Source organism: Electrophorus electricus, chromosome 13, assembly GCF_041902795.1.
Source record: "Electrophorus electricus isolate QZ-2024a chromosome 13, ASM4190279v1, whole genome shotgun sequence".
NCBI lineage: Eukaryota > Metazoa > Chordata > Actinopteri > Gymnotiformes > Gymnotidae > Electrophorus > Electrophorus electricus.
In genome coordinates this window covers 8,937,698-8,957,980 of record NC_137509.1, presented here as the reverse complement: position 1 = coordinate 8,957,980, position 20,283 = coordinate 8,937,698, and the positions used below count along the sequence as shown (strand labels likewise).

The window sequence follows — 20,283 nt, the reverse complement described above, 5'->3', positions numbered from 1 at the left end:
TCTAGATAGCTCTTGCCTGTGACTAGGAATGGTGCAACTCTGGGCATTCCATTTTCCCATGTGATCTTTTCTTCTGATCTCAGTTTGGTACAGTTCCATTGTGTCATGCTGACTGCAGTGTGTCAGATGAGAGAGCATAGTGTATGAAGTAGTACAGACCACCATGTTGATTTACAGCATGTGAGTACGGCAGTGGTCCTGATTATGGTGCTATATGTTCACACACAGTTAAAGCTTTGTATTCAGGAATGTGTGTGTGTCTGTGTGCACGCGGGAGAGAGAGAGAGAGATGGTGCATCATTCTAGTTTTTTTTTTGCTTGACATGCACAAAATGTTCCTTATTTTTGGTGTATTCCTGACATTCACTGTACAGAGGCATCATATTTTATGTATATTTATAATATATTATATTATAATATATAAATATAATATTTTATATTTTTTAATAATTATGTATTATCTAGACAAGTATAAGTTCCTTACTGCCAGCATATGTATTATATCTGGTGGAGCATATGATCTCCTCCGCTCCACTATGAGACTAACATGCTCCATTTGACCTGTAGTCATACAGAGATGTTCCCAAAGCCTCTTAGGTGATGAAAGCCTTATTTGTCTGGAGTGCTGTCTGAGCTTGGACTCTGTCTGGTATTGGGAGTGTACTGAGGGATACATGATTTCAAAATCAGCCATCTGCGCAACTCCTTCCTTATGGGCAAAAACATGTTTTAAAAATGTAAAGGAATAAACCCATGATGCATAATTATATATTTAGGGCCCATATGGTTTGCAAGCTTGGCTTGATATATTGATTCATTTTGTCGGTCTCCCTGTTTCTGCATTATGCAGTTAATGCCAGTTATTCTCCTTCAAGGCAGGCAGGTCTTTTAGGGATCAGGTTAGTCATATCTGTCATTATAGCCCCGATTTCTCCCGGAGACATACATGTGAATAGCCTTTTATTATATGCCCCCATCACCTTCTTGCCTTTCTTCTCTGTTTCTCACCTCTTTCATGCATATTCATCATGCAGAATGGTGATCTCTGAGGAATGCAGTTTGCAATAGCCATGCCACTTAGAGCCAGGTCTTTCATGAGAAATTACAAAAACGTTTATGTTATATAAAATAATAACAAGCAGACATATTGTCTTCTCTCCCCTGGACCGTTCATCTATGCATCTCTCCCACTCATCCAGGTTCGTTTACATTTAAACATGCACTAGTAAACAAATTTCCCCAATCCCTGGCTCACCTTAACTGTTTACTCTTTTCTTACATGGTGTTTGCAGTACCATCAACAATCTGAATGGATTTTCTTGTTGTTTTGTAGTTAGCTGTTGACAGTGTAGGTCAGATTGGGCTCCCAAGGCTGGAATGACATTTTCACCTTGGTCAGAGGTCTCCATCCTCTGACAGATACCAGTGGAGGCAATCACAAAGCAACAAAGACAAAGCACTTTCAACAAAACTGACTAGAAACTGAGGAAACACCCAACCTCTACCACTTGTGTTGTTGTTCATTGCATTTACATGTATGTAGCCTATTTGTGAGAAGGGTGGGGTTAACCCTTTGCACTTTAAAACCAAAGTAATATATTTTTAGGGCTTTTGTGAAAACTTCCTTGAGATAATGTATAATCAAAAGTTGTATGCAGGATTTCTGACTTTACTTTCAGTTCTGAACTACTATCTCATTAACCTTTACATATTAACATTAAATCTTCATATCTTTGGGGGCTCATTTATTGGTTCTCGTGGGACATGTAAGGCTCGAATGTTTGCTCTGTTCAGTGATTTCTCAATGGAAGATTTTGGCTGGTGGATGAGCTGTAAGATTATAGTCCTTCCTGGCATAATTTCACTCGCTTCTAACTTGCAATTTTGGCTGTACTTAAACTGTAATGGTTTGTAATATAAATGTTAATGAAGTTCATGTAAAAATTGAAAGTTAGCATTAACAGTGGGTTCCTATGCAGTATGAAACCTGGAATGACACTGAAAGGCAAATTCTTCACATCAATTGACAACTTATTCAGTTTATACAACTACATTTTTTTTGCCTATTCTATATCAGCTTTTGGAGAATTTGGATTGTACTTTGTACTCCAGAACAAGTCTGTAGAAAAAAAAAAACTTTACTTTTCTTTAGTCCCTCAGTCTGAGATATACTATTTCTAGGTGTCTAAATTGTGTTCATGTTCTGTTATTTAATTTGTGTTGCTCACCCCTAACCCTTTTCCTGAACTCTGTCAGAGTAGTAAGTGAGATGATTTGTCAGATGCAAACAGATGGACGTGTAAGAGATTAATTTTGTGTTTGTCAGATTTCATATTGTGTGTGTTATCCAAAACCACTGGAATTAAATCATGTTACTTGGAATTTTGTGTCTGTGTGTGTTTGTGTGTCTATGTGTGTGTGTGTGCATGTGCAATTTGTTTACTTTTTATTGAGCAATGCACCTGTCACAGCAATAGGCTAATCAGTTTGAGTGGAAGTCTCATCTGTGTAATTAAATGAGAGGAGATTCCATATGGGCTTTATTAAACAGAGCCTTCCTACCATACAGGGCAGTGAAAGAGAAGTCATACTGCTACTGCTTGCTTGGTGATTCTATTGTTTGAGCTTTTATGTTTATTTTATTTTGTGTATGTATACTTTATTTTATTTGCATATATTTTAAGCAATAACTGTTCACTGCTGATTCAGGATTGTTAATGTTTAGGCAATTTAGTTGAAAAAAGGAGTGGAAGGGAACAGATCTGCCTGACCTGCATAAGCTTCTCCACACATGAATCCTCAATTATACAGCACACACACACACACACACACACACACACACACACACACACACACACACACACACACACGCAGCAGTCCTCTTATACACATATTTATGTATTCGTGAATTCGCCTCATTTTTCTTTTTATGTGCAGCCCCCGCACACACTGCTGCATCAGACCCCTTCCAGAACATTCTCCCCCACTTCAAGATCAACCCCTCCTGGCTCTCTGGCTCAATGATGGGGGGATGGAGAGAGACGTGTGAATTACGCTCCCACCATCCCCCTCCTAGCACTCCTGCTGTGAGAGGGAAAAATCCTCCCTGACAGGTCGTTCTGCTCAGGGCTACTAACCACACAGCCAATTTAGAGATATGTACGAGAGATATCACGCGGGAGGGTCCCTGGAGATAGCATCAGCCCACCTGTACCCCGCTGGTGCGATAGCCTGTGTGGGTGGAGCCTGGGGAAGGGGTGGAGCCTGGGGAATGGATGGCATTAATAGTATATTTATGCCCAGTGATGTTCCATGCTTGCTGTGGATACGGAGAGGAATGAGCCAGAAAAGCTAGCGGCATCGCTGTGTGGAGATTATTTGAGGGGAGGAAGGCTTAGCAGTTGCATCCCTAAACCCTGTGATGTGGATGTGTAGTACAGACAGACATACAGTCACATACATGCTGTTCGATGGAATAGGGCTAACACTTTAATTTGCATTCTGCAATTGAAATCGCAGACATTGACTGAAGGCACTGGATGCTCATTACATTGGGTAGGTTTTGAAGGGTCCGAGATAAGGTGTAGACAAACGTGCATGCAGACACAGAGTTCACAATGAGGGACAATACCAGCTAGTGTAGGGCTGTCTCTCCAGATAAATCCAATCACGTTAGCATTCCTCCACAGATGGGGAGAGCCTGTTACAAGGTCACCTCTTCCAATCTGAGAGTGATGAGAGTTGGCATGACACACCCTCTCTCTTACACAGCATATGCCCCCACACTAGGAGATGGTCTCACATTCTCTCTCCTTCACATGGACACACTCACATTTATTTACCTCATGGAATTTTGGGACAAATATTTAATCCTTAAAATTTTATTATCTTATTGTGTCCCTCTGATTCTGTTCTTTACACTCAATAATATCCATCACACTAACGCACACAAACACTCCCCCTGGTCACATTAAGATATTAAACTCTACTGCCTCATTGTTCTGTGCGCAGGTTTCCATCTAATCTATGTCTGTGGTTTTGTTTATAAGGTTGATAGCAGGATGGTGGATAGCATGTTGTGTATCTTGCACACATCAAGGGAAGAATGATAATGTACCATCACATAAAGAGCATGACGATCCCTTTAAGACTCTTTCAGGCTGCCCATCCTGATTGGTTTGGCTCTAAATGTATGTACATCCATGCATGATGTGGGTTAAAAGAGATGCATTTGTAATAGCTGGTCAAAAAAAGGAGGGTGTTTTTACATCTATGATGTGAGATTTCACCTATAGATGCTGATGCTGGAACAGTTATTAGTGTGGAAACTGCTCTTCAGAGATTCATGGTAATGCACTGGGATCAGCTTAAGCCAGTACAAAATCACATGTTTATTCCTGCTTAGCTTGATTAAGGGACCATTTACAGTTCAGACCAGTGTTGACTTCTACACTCTGATGAAAGTGTCAGGAAGAAAAAAATGAATCTGACTGGAAGCAGAATACACGCTGAGCAATATGTGCTCAAACATGCACCACAGTTTTTCGTGATTCAATAGCTATCCTATTTACCTGCATTCTTATATAAAGCAAGGTAGTAATGCTATTAATATTTATGTTTAATGTTAATATTTATGTTAAATTACGTCAAATTGTACAATATGCACCTGCCCAGAAGATGGCGCTTTGTAATACAGATGAAAAATGAAATTCGATATGTGTTAAGTGGATGTTTTTTTTTCCAGCCAAGACAATAAGGGATTGTGTTTTCCCCAGTAAATGCCACCGTAATCGTTTATTCAAATTCCTATTTGAAAGTGTTTCTTTCATCATCTCTGACTTCTCTGACTTTAACCTTTGTTCCCTTTGCGCCATAAAAATACCCGTATAGCGCAGGCTTGTCTATTGCCGTTGTTCTAGCACAGATTAAAGAGACAGACGGACACTGGGCCGAGCCCTCTGTAAACCAGCTTCCATCGCGCTTTGGTCCAGTGTAAGAGCGTGGGGCTCCATCGCAGCAGCCCGCTGACGGACGCCCTCCCCGGGCGTCTTTGTTTAAGCTCGTCCCGTTCGTCACGCTCCGAACCCACTTCTCCATGGGTCGACATTAATCATATAGTCATATATAAACAAATTTTATGAATCTTTCAAAAATATATATTTTATTTATTGGTGAAGTGAACTTTATTTATTGCAAATGTATAAAGAAGAATTCATGGTTTCTTATTTTTCGTATTATTTTTATTATTATATAATATTTGTTATTATTGTTGTTATTATTATTGTTATTATATACGTTATATACTGTTATTATTATTATATACTCGTATATTATTATTATTAGTAGTAGTAGTAGTAGTAGATTATTAGTAGATTATATATAATAATATTATTATATACTCGTAGTGGGTCACATGGAAGCTTACCTGTTGGTATTAGCCTATGCCTTATAAGCGGGGCGGGGCTCAAAGGATTTGTGAATTGGCTTATGCGGGCAGGATCTCTGGCTGTACGCGACAACGAACGCTCCTTAGCTTTCTTTGTAGGCTTCCAGCCTTTTCGTCTTTTAATTTCAATTTTACAGTCAGTTGCGGGCATTTTTTTTGTAGCGTACAAGCGCTTGGTCGAGGATAGTGAGTGGTTCATATGGGACCATTTGAATTTATGTAGGCTACAGGCAGTGCACACAAGGAACGGAGCGTAACGCTTCATGTCCTGCCTGATACTGACAGCGGGTAAAATTATGTTGACGTTTCTATTAACTTTGGAAATCTTAGACTTTTTCATAATACGTTTCAAATGTATGTTAACTCTGTGCTGAAATAATATACTTTTAGACGGTTTTAAAAGCGATGATAATTAACATCGTACAACAGCCCCAAGCGGACGAAGCGTAAAAAAGCATTTGTTTATTTTTTTTTCCTTCACATTTGTTTCCTATTGCTTACATTCATAATCGCGAGTCAGCGCTTTGCTCCAAGTCCGCGGAGGTCTCCGCTTGCTACGCTGCTATCTGTAGAATGACCTACAGTTGAGTCTGGACGTTTGGAGACTTTTTCTGAACTTTCTTTAAAGCCTAAACGTGGCTCGGATTCTCAGAACATGAAGCCAGCCACTTATCTGCTCGCTGGAATCCTAGCGCTTTGTTCTCCTCTCTGCACCTGGACAGCAGCTAACAGCGATTATCGAGGTGAGAGCTACACGTCTACTAATGTTGTGGACGCCACTGCGCCTGGCGATGTGTTACCAAAGGTTAACCAGTTGGACTGACTGCAATGACCACATACTCCCTGTTCTAAAAGCGTCTAATTTCGTAAACCCAGGGCTGCGCACGATTTACCGACAATGTCATGGGCGGGAAGCAGGTGCCCAAACCTGAACATACGTCGCAATTATCTAAACTCCAAGCCGTGGAGTTGTTCGTGCTACTTTATGCATTCTACAGTGCAAAGAATATAAAGAGCAGGTTCACAAGCAGCATTCAGAAATATTTTATGTGGCAGAAAGCGTGTTTGTTGGAGCAGAGGAACAAAGACAACGAATTTGCTCTAGTACTAATATCAACGACTTAAGATGCAGTATTCACAGAAGTGTCTGAGTCTTTAGACAACACAACTTACCGTTTCATATATATTTTTGATTCAAAAAACTTTCAGAAGTTTTTTTTTTTTTTTCCTTTCGTGGAAGTAGGGAATGGAAGGGGTAAGAAAAGTGGCCGGGACTAGAGAAATAACTAACGGTGACCATGATTGCGCGTGGCAGCGCTATTTACATGTCTGGCTCAGGATGACTGCGCGCGAGGCTGGTGACGATTGTCGGCTTGCTCTGTGAGCACCCCGGTGCTGTCCCGGTGCTGTCCTTGTCTCCGCCAGAACCGGGAACGCACACGTATCCCAAGCGTGCCTTCTCCCTTCTTCCGCTGCCTCCTGCGCGAGAAGGATCGCGCAGCGCCTTTCACCTTGCATCCCAAACATTATTTACGTATAATCCTCTAAACAGGTGTTTGTCATTGATGATGAAGCACCCGACATCGCCAGTTTATATACTGAGTGTTCTTGAAAGATAACATTGACAACACTGTATCGCTACCTGTAGTGTAAGGTTTATTTATATACAGTGACTCGAATCTTATGAGAAACATGTAACCCCAAACTTGCAATCTATTTCTTTACCTGCTGCTAGAGTTCAAATGGATTTTACAGAAATGGTAAAATTTCCCACATTTTCTTTAGGTGGCCACTGTGGATGCTTCAATTTTGCCCTAGAATTTAAGATTATCTGCCACACAGGCTTTGTTGGAAGCAGAACTTCCCCAACATCAACTAGGTGCTGTTTCACTCAGCTGGCCACGCATCTAACGCTCCTCACACGATGCTGATTAGCAATGACAAATCAATGAGCATTAAAACTCCCACCACGTTAACCAATTCGGCATGACCAACCTGACACACTGCACCGGGCTTTTCAGTGATGAGCACTAAACATTTTCCGAGTCTGGGAAATTTGTGAGACTTTTGGTTTTGAGTTGATGGGAAATGCCTTCTGATATTCCCAAGAACTGTGCATGAGCAGTGGCTTGTTTACAGCTGATGTCAGCTTGTCCTTGTGTTGCGCTCTAATGGCTCTGCTCTGTCTAATGTCTCCTCTGATTTGCATAGACACCCAAGGCTGACCAGCGAGAGCTGGGGTGTGTTCTTAACTCACTTATTTTCTCCCTTTTCAGATGTTATGACTCTGATTGTTTAGTTGTTTTATGTGTCCCACTGGTACACCAGAAGGTAGCTACCATCATGAACCGCTAGGATATTTCTTTGTGTTTAATACAATCATAAGAATTTGTGTGAAGCACCTGTTCATAGTGAGGTACATTTGTATGTAAGAAACTGTTTATGGAGGGGTGTGTGTGTGTGTAGGTGTGTGTGTGTAGGTGTGTGTGTGTGTAGGTGTGTGTGTGTGTGTAGGTGTGTGTGTGTGTAGGTGTGTGTGTGTGTACTCCCCCCCCCCCTTTTGGTTACTCTCCTACTTCCCATTTAAAATATGTGCCATCTTTCCTAGCTAATGGAAAGGGTGGATTTCAACCTCAACCTCAGGTCATGACCCTTGCATTCTCCCTGGAGTTTCCCCACACCGTGGGCTGTGTGGTCTCACTGGTCAGCAGAACGCAACCCGCACAACACATTTTAATCAGCATCTGGTACAATGAGCCTATGGACTGTTTGTCCTAAAATGCCATCATTAACGTAAGCGCAGCACTGTGTACTGCGTGAGCTGTAGTGCAGAACACTGCTGTTCTCTGTGTGCACTTTAGCCGTAAGGGTGAGGGTTTATTCATACAGTATATCTGAAAACATTCCATACTCTCATTCCACTGACTCGTTCCTCTCAGTAAGTGCTTCCCGCCAGAATAAATGAATAGAATGTCTTTCTTGGCAAAAGGTTATTATTGCAGCTCATATTCATTCCTACACATTTTCTTTTGTGGGCGCTAATGTTTCACAGCATTTCTCGATGGGGCTGGCTTGCCCTCATTCGATTTTGGAGATGATTGTGCAACAGTGATTTGATTATCTTTTCTTAAGATTACACTTGTTCCATTGATATGTGACCTTGAAAAATGCCCCATAAACTAATATAGAGGGTGGGGGTTATATTAAGGTGCTAACTACCAGACTGTGAAGATCAAGAGGAAGGTCACAGACAGCAGAGGTCACTGATTCTTTTTTTTTTTTTCTCCTGTGTTTCTTTGGGATTTACATTTTTTTTTAATCTTAACTTTCCTGAACTGTTCTGGACCAGAGTTAGAAACACACTTAAGCAGTGTACCTCGTTACCATATAGCTTTACTTGCCAAAGGGCAACACTGATGCACCATTAGGACTGGAGGCTGACTTCATCCACACTGCCCTGACCAATTAAAAGCGTGCAGGGTCAGTGAGAGCAAAGGAGTCATTGGTAGCTGCCCTTTACTGTATGTCTCTATATCCTAATGGCACAAGGACTGTGTGACTTATATTGATGGATGGAGACTGTGCAGGTATGCTTACTGTGTTTGGTCAGAGTTCAGTGGCATTGAGTGACTCTTTTTTAAATGTACGCTACTGTTTCCACGGCGACTGCTAGCAAGTACTAGCCAGGCAGTGCTCTCCATGTACGTCAACCTGCCTATACACAGACAAACGCAAGCTCAGACACGGACACATCCACTTACACAATGTTCGTAATGACTGTGTTCTTTCTGCCTCCTATGAAAGTCATGCCTTTCATATGAGACACACACACACAAAGTTAGTAATAGGCCACATACCTTTTTGTCTTATGGGTAAGTGCATCATCAGTCATGTTTAGCCATTAGATTCTGTGGTTTTAACCTTCATAAATGTACTCCATATCCATCATTTATAGAAGCCCATTGAAAAATGTGATGTGCTCATGTCTCTCGGTTTTATATTGCCTGACAATAAAGCAGACTCCATTTTTTAGACTGGCATTTAATGTAGCATGCCTGCCACCTAGACTTAGCACGAGGGACAGATCTTCAAATTAAACACACACTCACACTCTCTCTTTCTCTTTCTCTCATTCTCATATTCATATTCTTCTCTTTAAAGATGGCATGCAGTCCTCACTCTCAGTGAATGACCTCTAATAGCAATATGTCTTTTGGCCGAGTAATGTTATTACTCAACAGTTGTGTGTACTGTAGCACTAACTTGCCTCTTATCGTGAGGTATAACAGTGAAACAACACTACAAACGCAGTCTGAAGACTTATCTATTTGTGGAATATTTTAAATGACCAGTGATCCTGCAGCCATGAAATTCATATTACTGTTTGGTAACTGAAACTCTAGCACATATAGTTTGATATTGTTGGCTTATTGCACTTCATTGTCTGATTATGGAGCTTCTACTTGTTTTGCACTTCTAGGTAACAGCATTGATCCTTGTATTTCAACAGTATTATAGTTCAATGGTGTCTTGAACCTACTGTACTGGCTAGGATGCATTCTATGAGTAAATTACAAGGCACTTTTGTAAGTTGTTCTGCATAAGAGCGTCCGCTAAATGCCAAAAAAAAAATGTAAATGCAGTTTAATATGTAGAGAGAAGTGAAACTCAGTGACTTCACAGTTGTTAAGCAGTATATTGCAGAACAAGTAACTTGTAGTATTCATTAGTTTCTTCAGTTTCTAGGTGCCAGTATTACCTGCATGAGACTGATGAGCTAGTGTTAAGAGAGTGTCTTAGTCTGTGGGGATGGGTAGAATATGGAGGCAGCCCTTGCTGGGCCTGAAACACAGTGTGGCATACCTAGTAGGTGTTTGTGCTCTAGTTTACGTATGCCACACCAGGAGACGAAATGAGGGTAAGTGTCCTTTAAAGCAGTACCTTTCTGCTACATCTTTCTGTCCTGACAAAGGTGAATATATTAATAGTGTAGTAATATAGGCATATATACACATGTGAGTGATGTTTTCTTTGAAATGTTAGCAGTTTGTTAGCCGATGTCAAACCATGTGATGTGGGCCTGGGTCACAGGGTGTGGGAAATCCTTCTGGTCAGATTGCTCATCTACTCTTGTTGAGCAGCTGAAAACATACTGATAATAAATCACATGAATGCGGCATTTCCAGAATGATGCAGTGACCATATCTCACAGCTGCTACTAAGTGCACACTTGCTCTGATTGGTTGACTACTCTCTCTGCTAATGAATATTACATTAGCCTGTCATACTGACGAATGAGAGTTCTTACTGTAGGTCAGTGGGTGGGCTCAGGTTGCTATTGCACTCAGCACTGTACTGATTAAAGGTTATTGATATAAGGGCAATGATGGCACAAGATGATGGGGCCAGAGGCCTAACCCTATATGTATTGCTCTGTCAGCAGCTATTCTTTGGATGGTTCAAGATGCAGTGGTTTGCTTTGTCATTGTTAATGAGTTTTGTGTGTTTTATTCCAGTATTTGTCTGTTTGCATTTGCCATGTGCCTTGTCTCTCTGTCTCTGTCTCTCCATCCCCCCACACACTGCCCTGTGTCTTCCGCTCTCTGGTTTGGTTTGGGGTCTGCTCTAAGAGTCATAGTGCAAGCAAGGAAACCTAACTTGCATTCAACTGTTAATGGCAGGATGCAGCCTTGTGAGAACAAAGGAAAGCTGTCGAGCTCTTTCTTTACACTCTGTCTCGCTCCCTCTCTCTCTGTCTCGCGCTCTCTCTCTCTCTCTCTCTCTCTCTCTCTCTCTCTCTCTCTCACACACACACACACACACAATTGCTACCATGTTTAAATCAGAAAAGCCCTGACTAATGGGTCTGTGTGTTTTGTGAGGTGTATGCATGCGTGTGTTCATACAATGGGAAGCAATGGGTATAAAATCCATCTCTTGTTAGGTCTCTCCTCTTCTTATTTCATCCCTCTTTTATTGGTCTCTAATTGGACACCGGGGTGCTAATTCAAATAGGGTAGCTTGTGAAATTCTGGTGAGTGATATAGTAGTCAGCCAGGGTCATCAAGTAGGCACCTCCCTTCATCAGGGTTTGTCTGAATTAAGCCCATGACACCTTCAGAAGGCTCAAGAGTGAGGTCTGGCATCCTAGCCCCACCCCCCTCCAAGCTCATCCATACAAACCTCTTTAAATATAAGCCCACATTGGCCACCCTGCTGACTAAGGCCATACCCAGCCTCACTGGCACCACTACTGCATGTTCAGAGCCACCAATTAATAGTGTGGCACCAAGTCTAACACTTCTATGATGGCATTCTTATGCAAGAGAAACCGGGGATATCGGCGCAGAGGTGCAGGCTCTGTGCCACCACCCCTCCAGACACAGGTCCATACGAGGGAGCCAGGTAGTGTATTCTGGACGAGTGTGAAAGAACTGCGGTTTTAGTACTGATGAGGTGTGTGTGTGTGCATGTATGCATGGTGCAAGGTAAAATGAAAGAACCATTTCCAGCATGCTTTCAAGAGGCCAGGCAACAGATCTCCAACAGCAAAATTTTCTGCATGTGCCATTAAGGCACCATAGAATAAAATTAAATGTAGCAAATGAAAATTATTTGGATAGGTACCAAGTAGCCCAGTGTAGCAGCCTTGTGGAGCAGGAAATCCTGTGTGTGTGTGTGTGCGTGTGTTTCCCAGCTCTCATCCCTCCCACTTTGTGGTTTGTGAGGGCGTGTTCATGCGTGCATGTGTGTGTGTGTGTGTGTGTGTGTGTGTGTCTGCATCCATGTATACATGTGTGTGTTTGGTAAAAGGGGTCTGGTAGAAAAGCATTATCATCCAAGCCCATTATAGTAATTGAAGTGTTCAGACCTAGCGAATAGGAGATCATTTCTGAACCAAGCCTGATGGGGGGAGAGGGAGAGGAAAGAGAGAATGAATAAAAAACTGAAAAATCTAATTCAGTGGCTTCACAGAGGCAGCATATTAACTAAAAGCATTATGAAGCAAGAGTATTGAAAGGGATGGAAGAGACAGATGACTGAAGTTGAGAGAGAATGGCAGGTCAGAGGGCTGAAGGAAGTGAGCGTAATTGGGAGGTTCTGCACAACTAATGTTATCCATTTATACAGATTCATCTGGCAAGTCTGGTCTTCATACAGCGACACACACACACACACACACACACAAAGCATTAACCTTGCCTAAAACTACACTTATTCTCCAGACAGCGGGATAACAATCTGAGAGATTAAGTCTGATATTGGCCACTTGATCTAATTTTAAGGCAGAGGGATGGTTACAACTAGAGTGCACGTAATGGACTATACAAGAAAAGAAATCTTGTTTGCATGTCTTTTTGCAATGCACTCCCTGGTCAGCTGTTATGCATCTGCTTCCTATTAATATTCATATGGAGTACATCATTAATTTGCCTTCTGGGTATGCTGAAAATATCATTATGCCATTATTGTGCCATCAGTAGTGACTCATCTGCTTTCATGGAAACTATCTACCTGTGTAAGCTTTGGGTGACTTAGTCAGACTACCTGTTACGCATTTCTTCTTGTTTGTACTTTGATCTATGAGGTCATATATCTGTGGACATATTAGTCAGCTGTGACCAGCGCTTACCTTTGATTGGCCACCAGATAGTTCTGTGGAACCGGATTGATATTTGGATAGAAGTCACAGGAGATCCTCTGGAAATTCAGGAAGGCTGCCAATTAGGAGAGCTCCTCTAACATGGATTAATCTGGTCCTGTTGGCAGACCAGGAGAGTGTGAGGGTGTGCTCTGTTATGAATGAAACAGTTCAGAAACACATCCACATATCTCTCAACACACCCACACACATGCAGACTCATGTATTTGTAATGCCTGTCGAAGACAGGAAGTACGTTGAGTCCCAGTTTTTATTGCGGGCAACTACAGGTTTATGCCAGTCGTCCTCTGCCTGTGTGTGTGTGAGTAGGCTCCTACTGTACATTACTGGACACTCCCGTCATGCCCATTACGTGCCATCTGCTGAGTGCAGTATTGACGTCTGAGGGAAATGTCGGCACACAGCACCACGGTTCCACTGCTGTTCTCTCTGATTCTTGAGCAACTGAACGAGTTGAACGACAGCCTGAATTAGAACGTTTCTTTTAAAATATGGGTGTGTCAGCGCTTGTGTGTGTGTTTTGTGTATTTGAGGTGGGGTAGAGGGTTAAGGGGCATTAGGCCCATCCTCTCACAGGAAATAACAGCCACTTTTTTGTTTTTAAATCTGATACAGTTCATAGAAAGTGGAAGGACAGTGTGGGTAGGTTTTGGCATATAATTATTGCCAGAGCTACATTTTTCATAATGTATAGCTCAAATACCAAACTGCTAAATAAAGGCTAATATTTGAGTTTATTAGCAAATAGGTACGTTAACCTGGCAATGAAATGGTCAGCATGTTAGAATGTTACAAATTTGGGATAAATATGTTCTTTGGTTTTAGAGCATGCTTGCCAGAGATGATTTTGTTTACTATTCATATTAACTACTGAAACCTTTATTATAATAATACAATAGTTCCCATGTAGCTACTTGACTGGTGAGTTTGCAGTTCTTTCTTTTGCATAAACAAATAATATTGTCTCTCTCTCTCTCTCTCTCTCTCTCTCTCTCTCTCTCTCTCACACGCTCTCGCTCTCTCTCTTTCTCTCTCTTTGTTTTCTCTCTCTCTCTCTCTGTCTCTCTCTCTCTCTCTCTCTCTCTCTCTCTCTCTCTCTCTCTCTCACTAGTTAGTCTTTTGAGGTCTTACTGTAATGCGTCACAGTTCTGTAGCTGGAGGTGCCAGGCGACAGTGCCTGACAACAGTCAGCTGAGCTTTGTGACTGGAGTAAAAATAGCCTCTAAACTCAGTGCTGAACACGAGCTTCATTTACTATTTAGTTTGTTTGACAAGCTGCAGCGCCTCATGCTTAGCTATAAGTTTCAGAAGGTCCTTTAAGATAATCTCCATTTCTATGCAATCATGCATAGAAGATTAAAGAGAGGTTGGGTTCGATCATAATTTATCTACAGAGATTATTTATCTACAGAGTTGTTTGACACTAGTGGAGGGAGTTAGTGATGCTATGAACAATCTCTCTGTTCTAGTAGTATTGTGTGTGTGTATGTGTGTGTGTGTGTGTGTGTGTGTGTGTGTGTGTGTGTGTGTGTGTGTGTGTGTGTGTGTGTGTGTGTGTGTGAGCATTAGGGGATGCAAGCCTCTTCTCTGTTTTTCTGTTGTCGCACAGCAGCACAGTGAAGCAAAGCGATGTACCCTGAGGGACTCTCCCAACAGCTAATGGCTTTAGTCACTTATTCACCCTGGTAACCTTTTAGATAGTACCAGTCTCTGATTGGTGCTTATTTGTTTGTCAAGTTGCACTGAGTATGAAATGCATCTTGAAATGTGTTTTGAAAAGTAATTTCTGGTTACTTAGTATAAAAGTGCTCTTAGATTAATATAATATAGGGTACAGTAACCTCCAAAGTGTGTGCGTGTCTGTGTGTGTGTCTGTGTCTGTGTGTGTGTGTGTGTGTGTGTGTGTGTGTGTGTGTGTGTGTGTGTGTGTGTGTGTGTGTCCATTTGACACACAGCCAAGCCTGTGATTGTTTGATTTTGGAAAATCATCTTATCTTTATACATTGTCATTATGTAGAGTAACTAATACTGGTAAGATAACTCACAGGCCTGACTGTGTTTCAGATGGAGACACACACACACACACACACACACATTTCTGTCTAGCAACAGACTGGTCATATCAGAAGTTAAATGATTTTTTTTTACTGCTGATGCACCTGTTTAGTGTTGTGGTACTTTAATATAAGAAGAAAGAACACATGTAAAGAGTCCTTTGCTGCTATTAATTGCCCTCTCTCCTCTCCTGTCAGTAAATGCTAAGTGAGCTGTCTGAAGGGCATGGGTTAGACACACCCTAGCAGACAATAATAAAGGCAAAGCAACATACACACACACAGTGCCAGCTATGACCTCATTGTCATTAATCAATCTGTGTGCAGAAACAAAGGCTCCATTAGGTGTGAACACACTCTTTTACCCTCTCTCTCTCTCTCTCTCTCTCTCTCTCTCTCTCTCTCTCATCCCTTGTTTTCATATTCTCTCTCAATCCCTTCATAATGCTTCACAGTGACTGGATCATGCTTAAAAACAAATTTTTCACAGCTAAAATATTATGTCTAAGTCCATCTGGACATGACAGAGATTTCCACCTTAGATGATGACAAAGTTATCTGGTGACACGTAAGTCTATATTTCATTATCTGATAATGTATTAGTTAGAAATGTAGTTTTGAACACCCCCTGCGTCTTTCTGTTGTCATGCCCTGTGACCCTGGTGTGTGGAGCCTCGTGGTACAGCAGACGTTCTCCCAGTAGGAGTGTGACCTCTACATGCTCAAGTGTGATTGGGGCATGTCACAGCCTGCTTGACTGGTGCAGGTAACGGGTAGTGTGGTTACGTACGGTGGGTTTAGGGGGTTAGGACTGCAGAGCTTTAGGTCTTAAGAAGAGATTAATGACCAGATTAGCAAATCACTATCCTTTGCAAATTCTAAAAGCCAAAAATCAATGGAGGTAAGGAAGCCCATTGTGTCCAATGTTTAAAAATAAAATGTTGCAAAATGATTACAGGGTGCTTCATTGTTAGGTTTTGCTGTAACAAATTGTAGCAAATTTACATGGGTGAGAGAAAAACATAAAAAAGAGGCCATTCAAAATACCGCCTGCATATATACATGTGTCAGAGTGATGCCTGTCATCTCCAGACTGGTGACTTTGATGTTGGAACTTCGAGAATGAATACAAATCAGTATAGCTCTTAGGCTGATGGCTCAGTAAACTACAAAGAGCTCTTACATTGCAAGTTGTGTCCAGGGAGAAAAAGCCAAAGAGATGATGAAGGGATTGCTTTAGCATTCTCTCTCTCTCATGGACAATGAAGCACAGGGGCATCTGCAGCCCGCCACCAGCACACTGTCTGCCAATGGGAACAATGACGTGTCCAATATCGGGACCATGTGAGGGTGAACCTAACTCTCACTCTAATCTCTATAATTGGATGTAATTGGACATAAGGCTTCTAACCCTCACCCCACTAGAGCTCAGTTAATGGACTGGTCCAGAACAGCAATGAAGTTGCCAAAGGCAAGGGCAGTATGAGTCGTAGGGTGAGAGGGGTATTTTAGTGTCTGAGTGGTCCATCTAGTACCGTGTCATATTTGAATGTGTCTTTATGTAATGGAGTTTTCTTAAAGTGCTTTTTTGGGTCTCTTCCTGTGTGAATGTGTTAAGCTTGTGTATTTATGTCTGCTCTGATGAGATCAACTCTTCTAAGTGGTGCAAACTTGTTTTGCTTTTTGTGAGATGATATGTTATTTGAATGAATTTACAGGTGTGTGTGTGTGTGTGTGTGTATGTGTGTGTGTTTAAAGAAAGGAACCCAACTACAGTAAAATATCCATCTCTCTGCCTGTGTGTTTGTCTCTCTATTATGCATTTCTCTTCATCCTTGCAGTTGTCATGTTCTCTCTCTCGTTCTCTTATGAAGGATCACAGTTGCCCTGCATTGCATTGCTTATGCAAGTTGCACACATGGTGACATGAGCAGAAGCCCAGATTTACACTCATGCTTGAATAAGAGTTCCTGGGCATGGACCCATGAACCAGAGGCTCACTGTACACAGAAACACGCAACCTGAGTAGGTCACCAACACACACACACACACACACACACACACACACACACACATACATACACATACACACACACACACATACACACATATGTAATGTGTGGATGTGTGTTAGAAGTAGAACAGGTTCTTCAGGTTTGTATTGTTGTGTAAAACTGGTGAGGAAACAGGCTCTTTGATGGCATGAGCTTTGTGTTTCTCCTACATGCTTTTATGATGCAGAGAGAGTGAATTACTTGGGGTGAATTACTTGGGGGAGGAACCTACACTTGTTCAACCTGTGTGATGTGTAGTGTAGTACAGCACGTTTCCGTGTGCTTGTTTGTGTGTGTTTGTGTGTACTCATGGTCATTTGTATAAACACCTTTTTATTCTTTCATTTTGATGAAATCAGCCTCAAGTCAAATCCATTGAAATGCAGGGGGGTAAGTATAGTCTAGGATATAGGTGCGTGTGTGTGTGTGTGTGTGTGTGTGTGTGTGTGTGTGTGTGAGAGAGAGAGAGAGAGAGAGAGAGAGAGAGAGAGAGAGAGAGAACATTTGTGTTTAGGTACTCTTTGCCTTCCAAACAATCACTGTAATCCCAAAGGATCTTTCCGGTTCACCTTATTCCCTATTCCAGTATTCCAGTTCAACAGCATCAGGGAGTTTGTAGCATATGCCTGTGTTTAGGAAGTTCAGTCATTGTGTTCGAGAACCGTCCAGGAAGGAAAAGGCTCCGCCTCCTCATTTCCCATCCAGTCACCCGGAGTGTTGATAATGTCATAGAGGCTAGGCCATCGTGGGAAATGCCATGTCGCCCTTTGACCTGACTTGCCAACTTGGAGACCTGTATGTTGTAACAGAACATTGTGTGCTTTATTCCTGATGCACAAGTAGAAATCAATATACAGGAAACATAATCTTCATGGATGTACAGTAACAGCTATGACTGCAAGTGGATTACTGCATGCTATATGAATGCTATATGGGATATGGGGTTGCTTTTAGCTAAATGGAGTGTATTGTTTTGAATATGGAGTGCCCCCATTAGCCAGTGTGCTTTTATAGTGAGGATGTGAGAAGCACTTCTCTTAACACTATACTGTGAGGTAATGGCTGAGTTTAAAGGTTTGATGAGTGGCTAAATATGTATGTGTGTTCTGCTGTGTGTGTGTGTGTGTGTGTGTTCCTGTGGGGACGCTGCTCTCAATCAGATCTGACCAAGCACATCTGCTGAGTCTGGTGTGTGTTTTGGCCTTGTCAGCATGTGTGTTTGTGAGAGAAGGTAGGAAGGATCACATTGATTGATGGCAAAATGCCATTGTGTGTATATGTGAAAATCAGGTGTGGGTAGGGTGGAGGGCGTTGTGTATGTATGCGTGTGCAATACACTACTGAGAAGGTCAGATTAGAGTGAACAACAAGCTAGAAAGAAGGTCAGGCCTTCGGGGTGTGTGTGTGTGTGTGTGTGTGTGTGTGTGTGTGTGTGTGTGGATAGGGTCTTGTGGGTAGTGTAGGGGAGATATCTGGGACATTACTGGCGTCTAGGTTAGGTATCCTCTCTGTCTCTTGATCTCACATATTTGAACCTGAGAATCCTCTGCCTTTTTAAAGGGAATTTAACTTTGTTAAAGATTTTCACAATGTTCACTCCAGCTTATAAACTCCATAGCAGTAATCTCTGAAATATACTTCTAAGCATTGCGTCGAAGGAGAGTGGTATGTGTGTGTATATATAAGCACACCCACACATAGCTACACACCACAGGAAAGCCTAATGCAAATAGTTTGATCTCTCTCTCTTTCTCTCTCTCTCTCTCCCAATCTCTGTCCTACTCACTCTCTCACTCACTCTTCCACTCTCTGTCCTACTCTCTCATTTTCATCTATTTCTTCCACCCACATCATTCTAGAGACGTTTGCCTCTCACACTACCAGATCATGTGATACAGCTTTCCTTCAGCCTAATGTTCTGTATTGATCTACATGAAGGATTCCTGGAAACACCATATGTTCTGTATTAGTTAGGTTAACACAGACTAGCATAACAATATTTTGGTACACTGTTTCCTAATGCATCAATAAAACAGCAACATGAGAGGAACTAATACAAAAAATGTAAGCGGTATCAATTTCAACTACAAAATAAGTTAGCTTGACTTGATCAAAGAACACATGGTTAGGCTTAAGAATGGCAACAGTTAGCTCGGACAAGCACCTTCTCTGAAGGTTCTATTACTATATTATCTGCAGCCTCAGTGTTATTGCCTCCTTGCAGACACCGAGTTCACCACATTGGCCTCTGTAGTGTGTTGTTGCTGCCTCTGCTAATTCACCGCTAGCATGGCTGTTTATAAGCGGTATGAATGCTAGTTTTGCTAGCTTTATCGGTGGCTGCTAGCGCTGCTGGTTGTTGTTCCGCTCATCGCCCAGCCTTTTCTTTTCTATTTTGTTTTCTTTTTTCTTGACACATCTCCAAGCTTCTCCAGGCGTTAGATGGTAATTTCACACTTTGTGAGACTGCCTTACGCACTGTAGCCAAATGGCCAAGATGAGGCAGCCCTGGAGTTCAGAAGCAGCCCTGGCTACGCTGCACTGGGCAAAGCTACAGGAAGAGGAAATTCACAGTTGTATTTGCTTGTTTGTAGACATCAGAATGTAAACAGTTTTATTTCTTGTCATTCAATCATAGCTTTTTTTGGTGTCAAATCCTATAGTTTAAATTTTAAGGACTTTTCTTATGAGCTTCTGGAAATAGCTACATGGTTTGAACCTTGAATAAGATCAGCTGTTTGTGCTGTCTCACTGAGACCCTCATAATCACCTTCATCATTACCTGGCCATGAGCATGACTCAGCCATCTGGAAATGGGCCAGCTCTCTGATTCAATAATTCATCTCTCTCCCTCTCTCCCTCTCTCCCTCCTACTCAGTGTTAGTCACTTCACCATATTTTCTTTATCACATCCATTTGCAGATTGATAATTCAGTAGTCAGTAACTTATTAATCATTCAGCTCATTGCACTTTTGGCATGATATGCTGGATAATGTAAGTGTAGACAAATGACTATCGTCTCCAGAATTGTAGCGATATTATCGTGTTTCAAATTCAGTTTATAA

The 20,283-nt window shown here is 41.7% G+C and overlaps 1 protein-coding gene across 1 annotated transcript in view; it reads left to right on the top strand.

Annotated features, from left to right (window-relative positions):
• Positions 1-5,484: 5,484 nt before the first annotated feature.
• Positions 5,485-20,283, top strand: part of sema4f (sema domain, immunoglobulin domain (Ig), transmembrane domain (TM) and short cytoplasmic domain, (semaphorin) 4F) — a 46,086-nt gene continuing 31,287 nt past the window's right edge. The window contains exon 1 of the mRNA XM_027000723.3: positions 5,485-6,189. Coding sequence (XP_026856524.2) covers positions 6,102-6,189 — 88 coding nt within the window. The 5' untranslated portion in view covers positions 5,485-6,101. The remainder of the gene's footprint in view (positions 6,190-20,283) is intronic.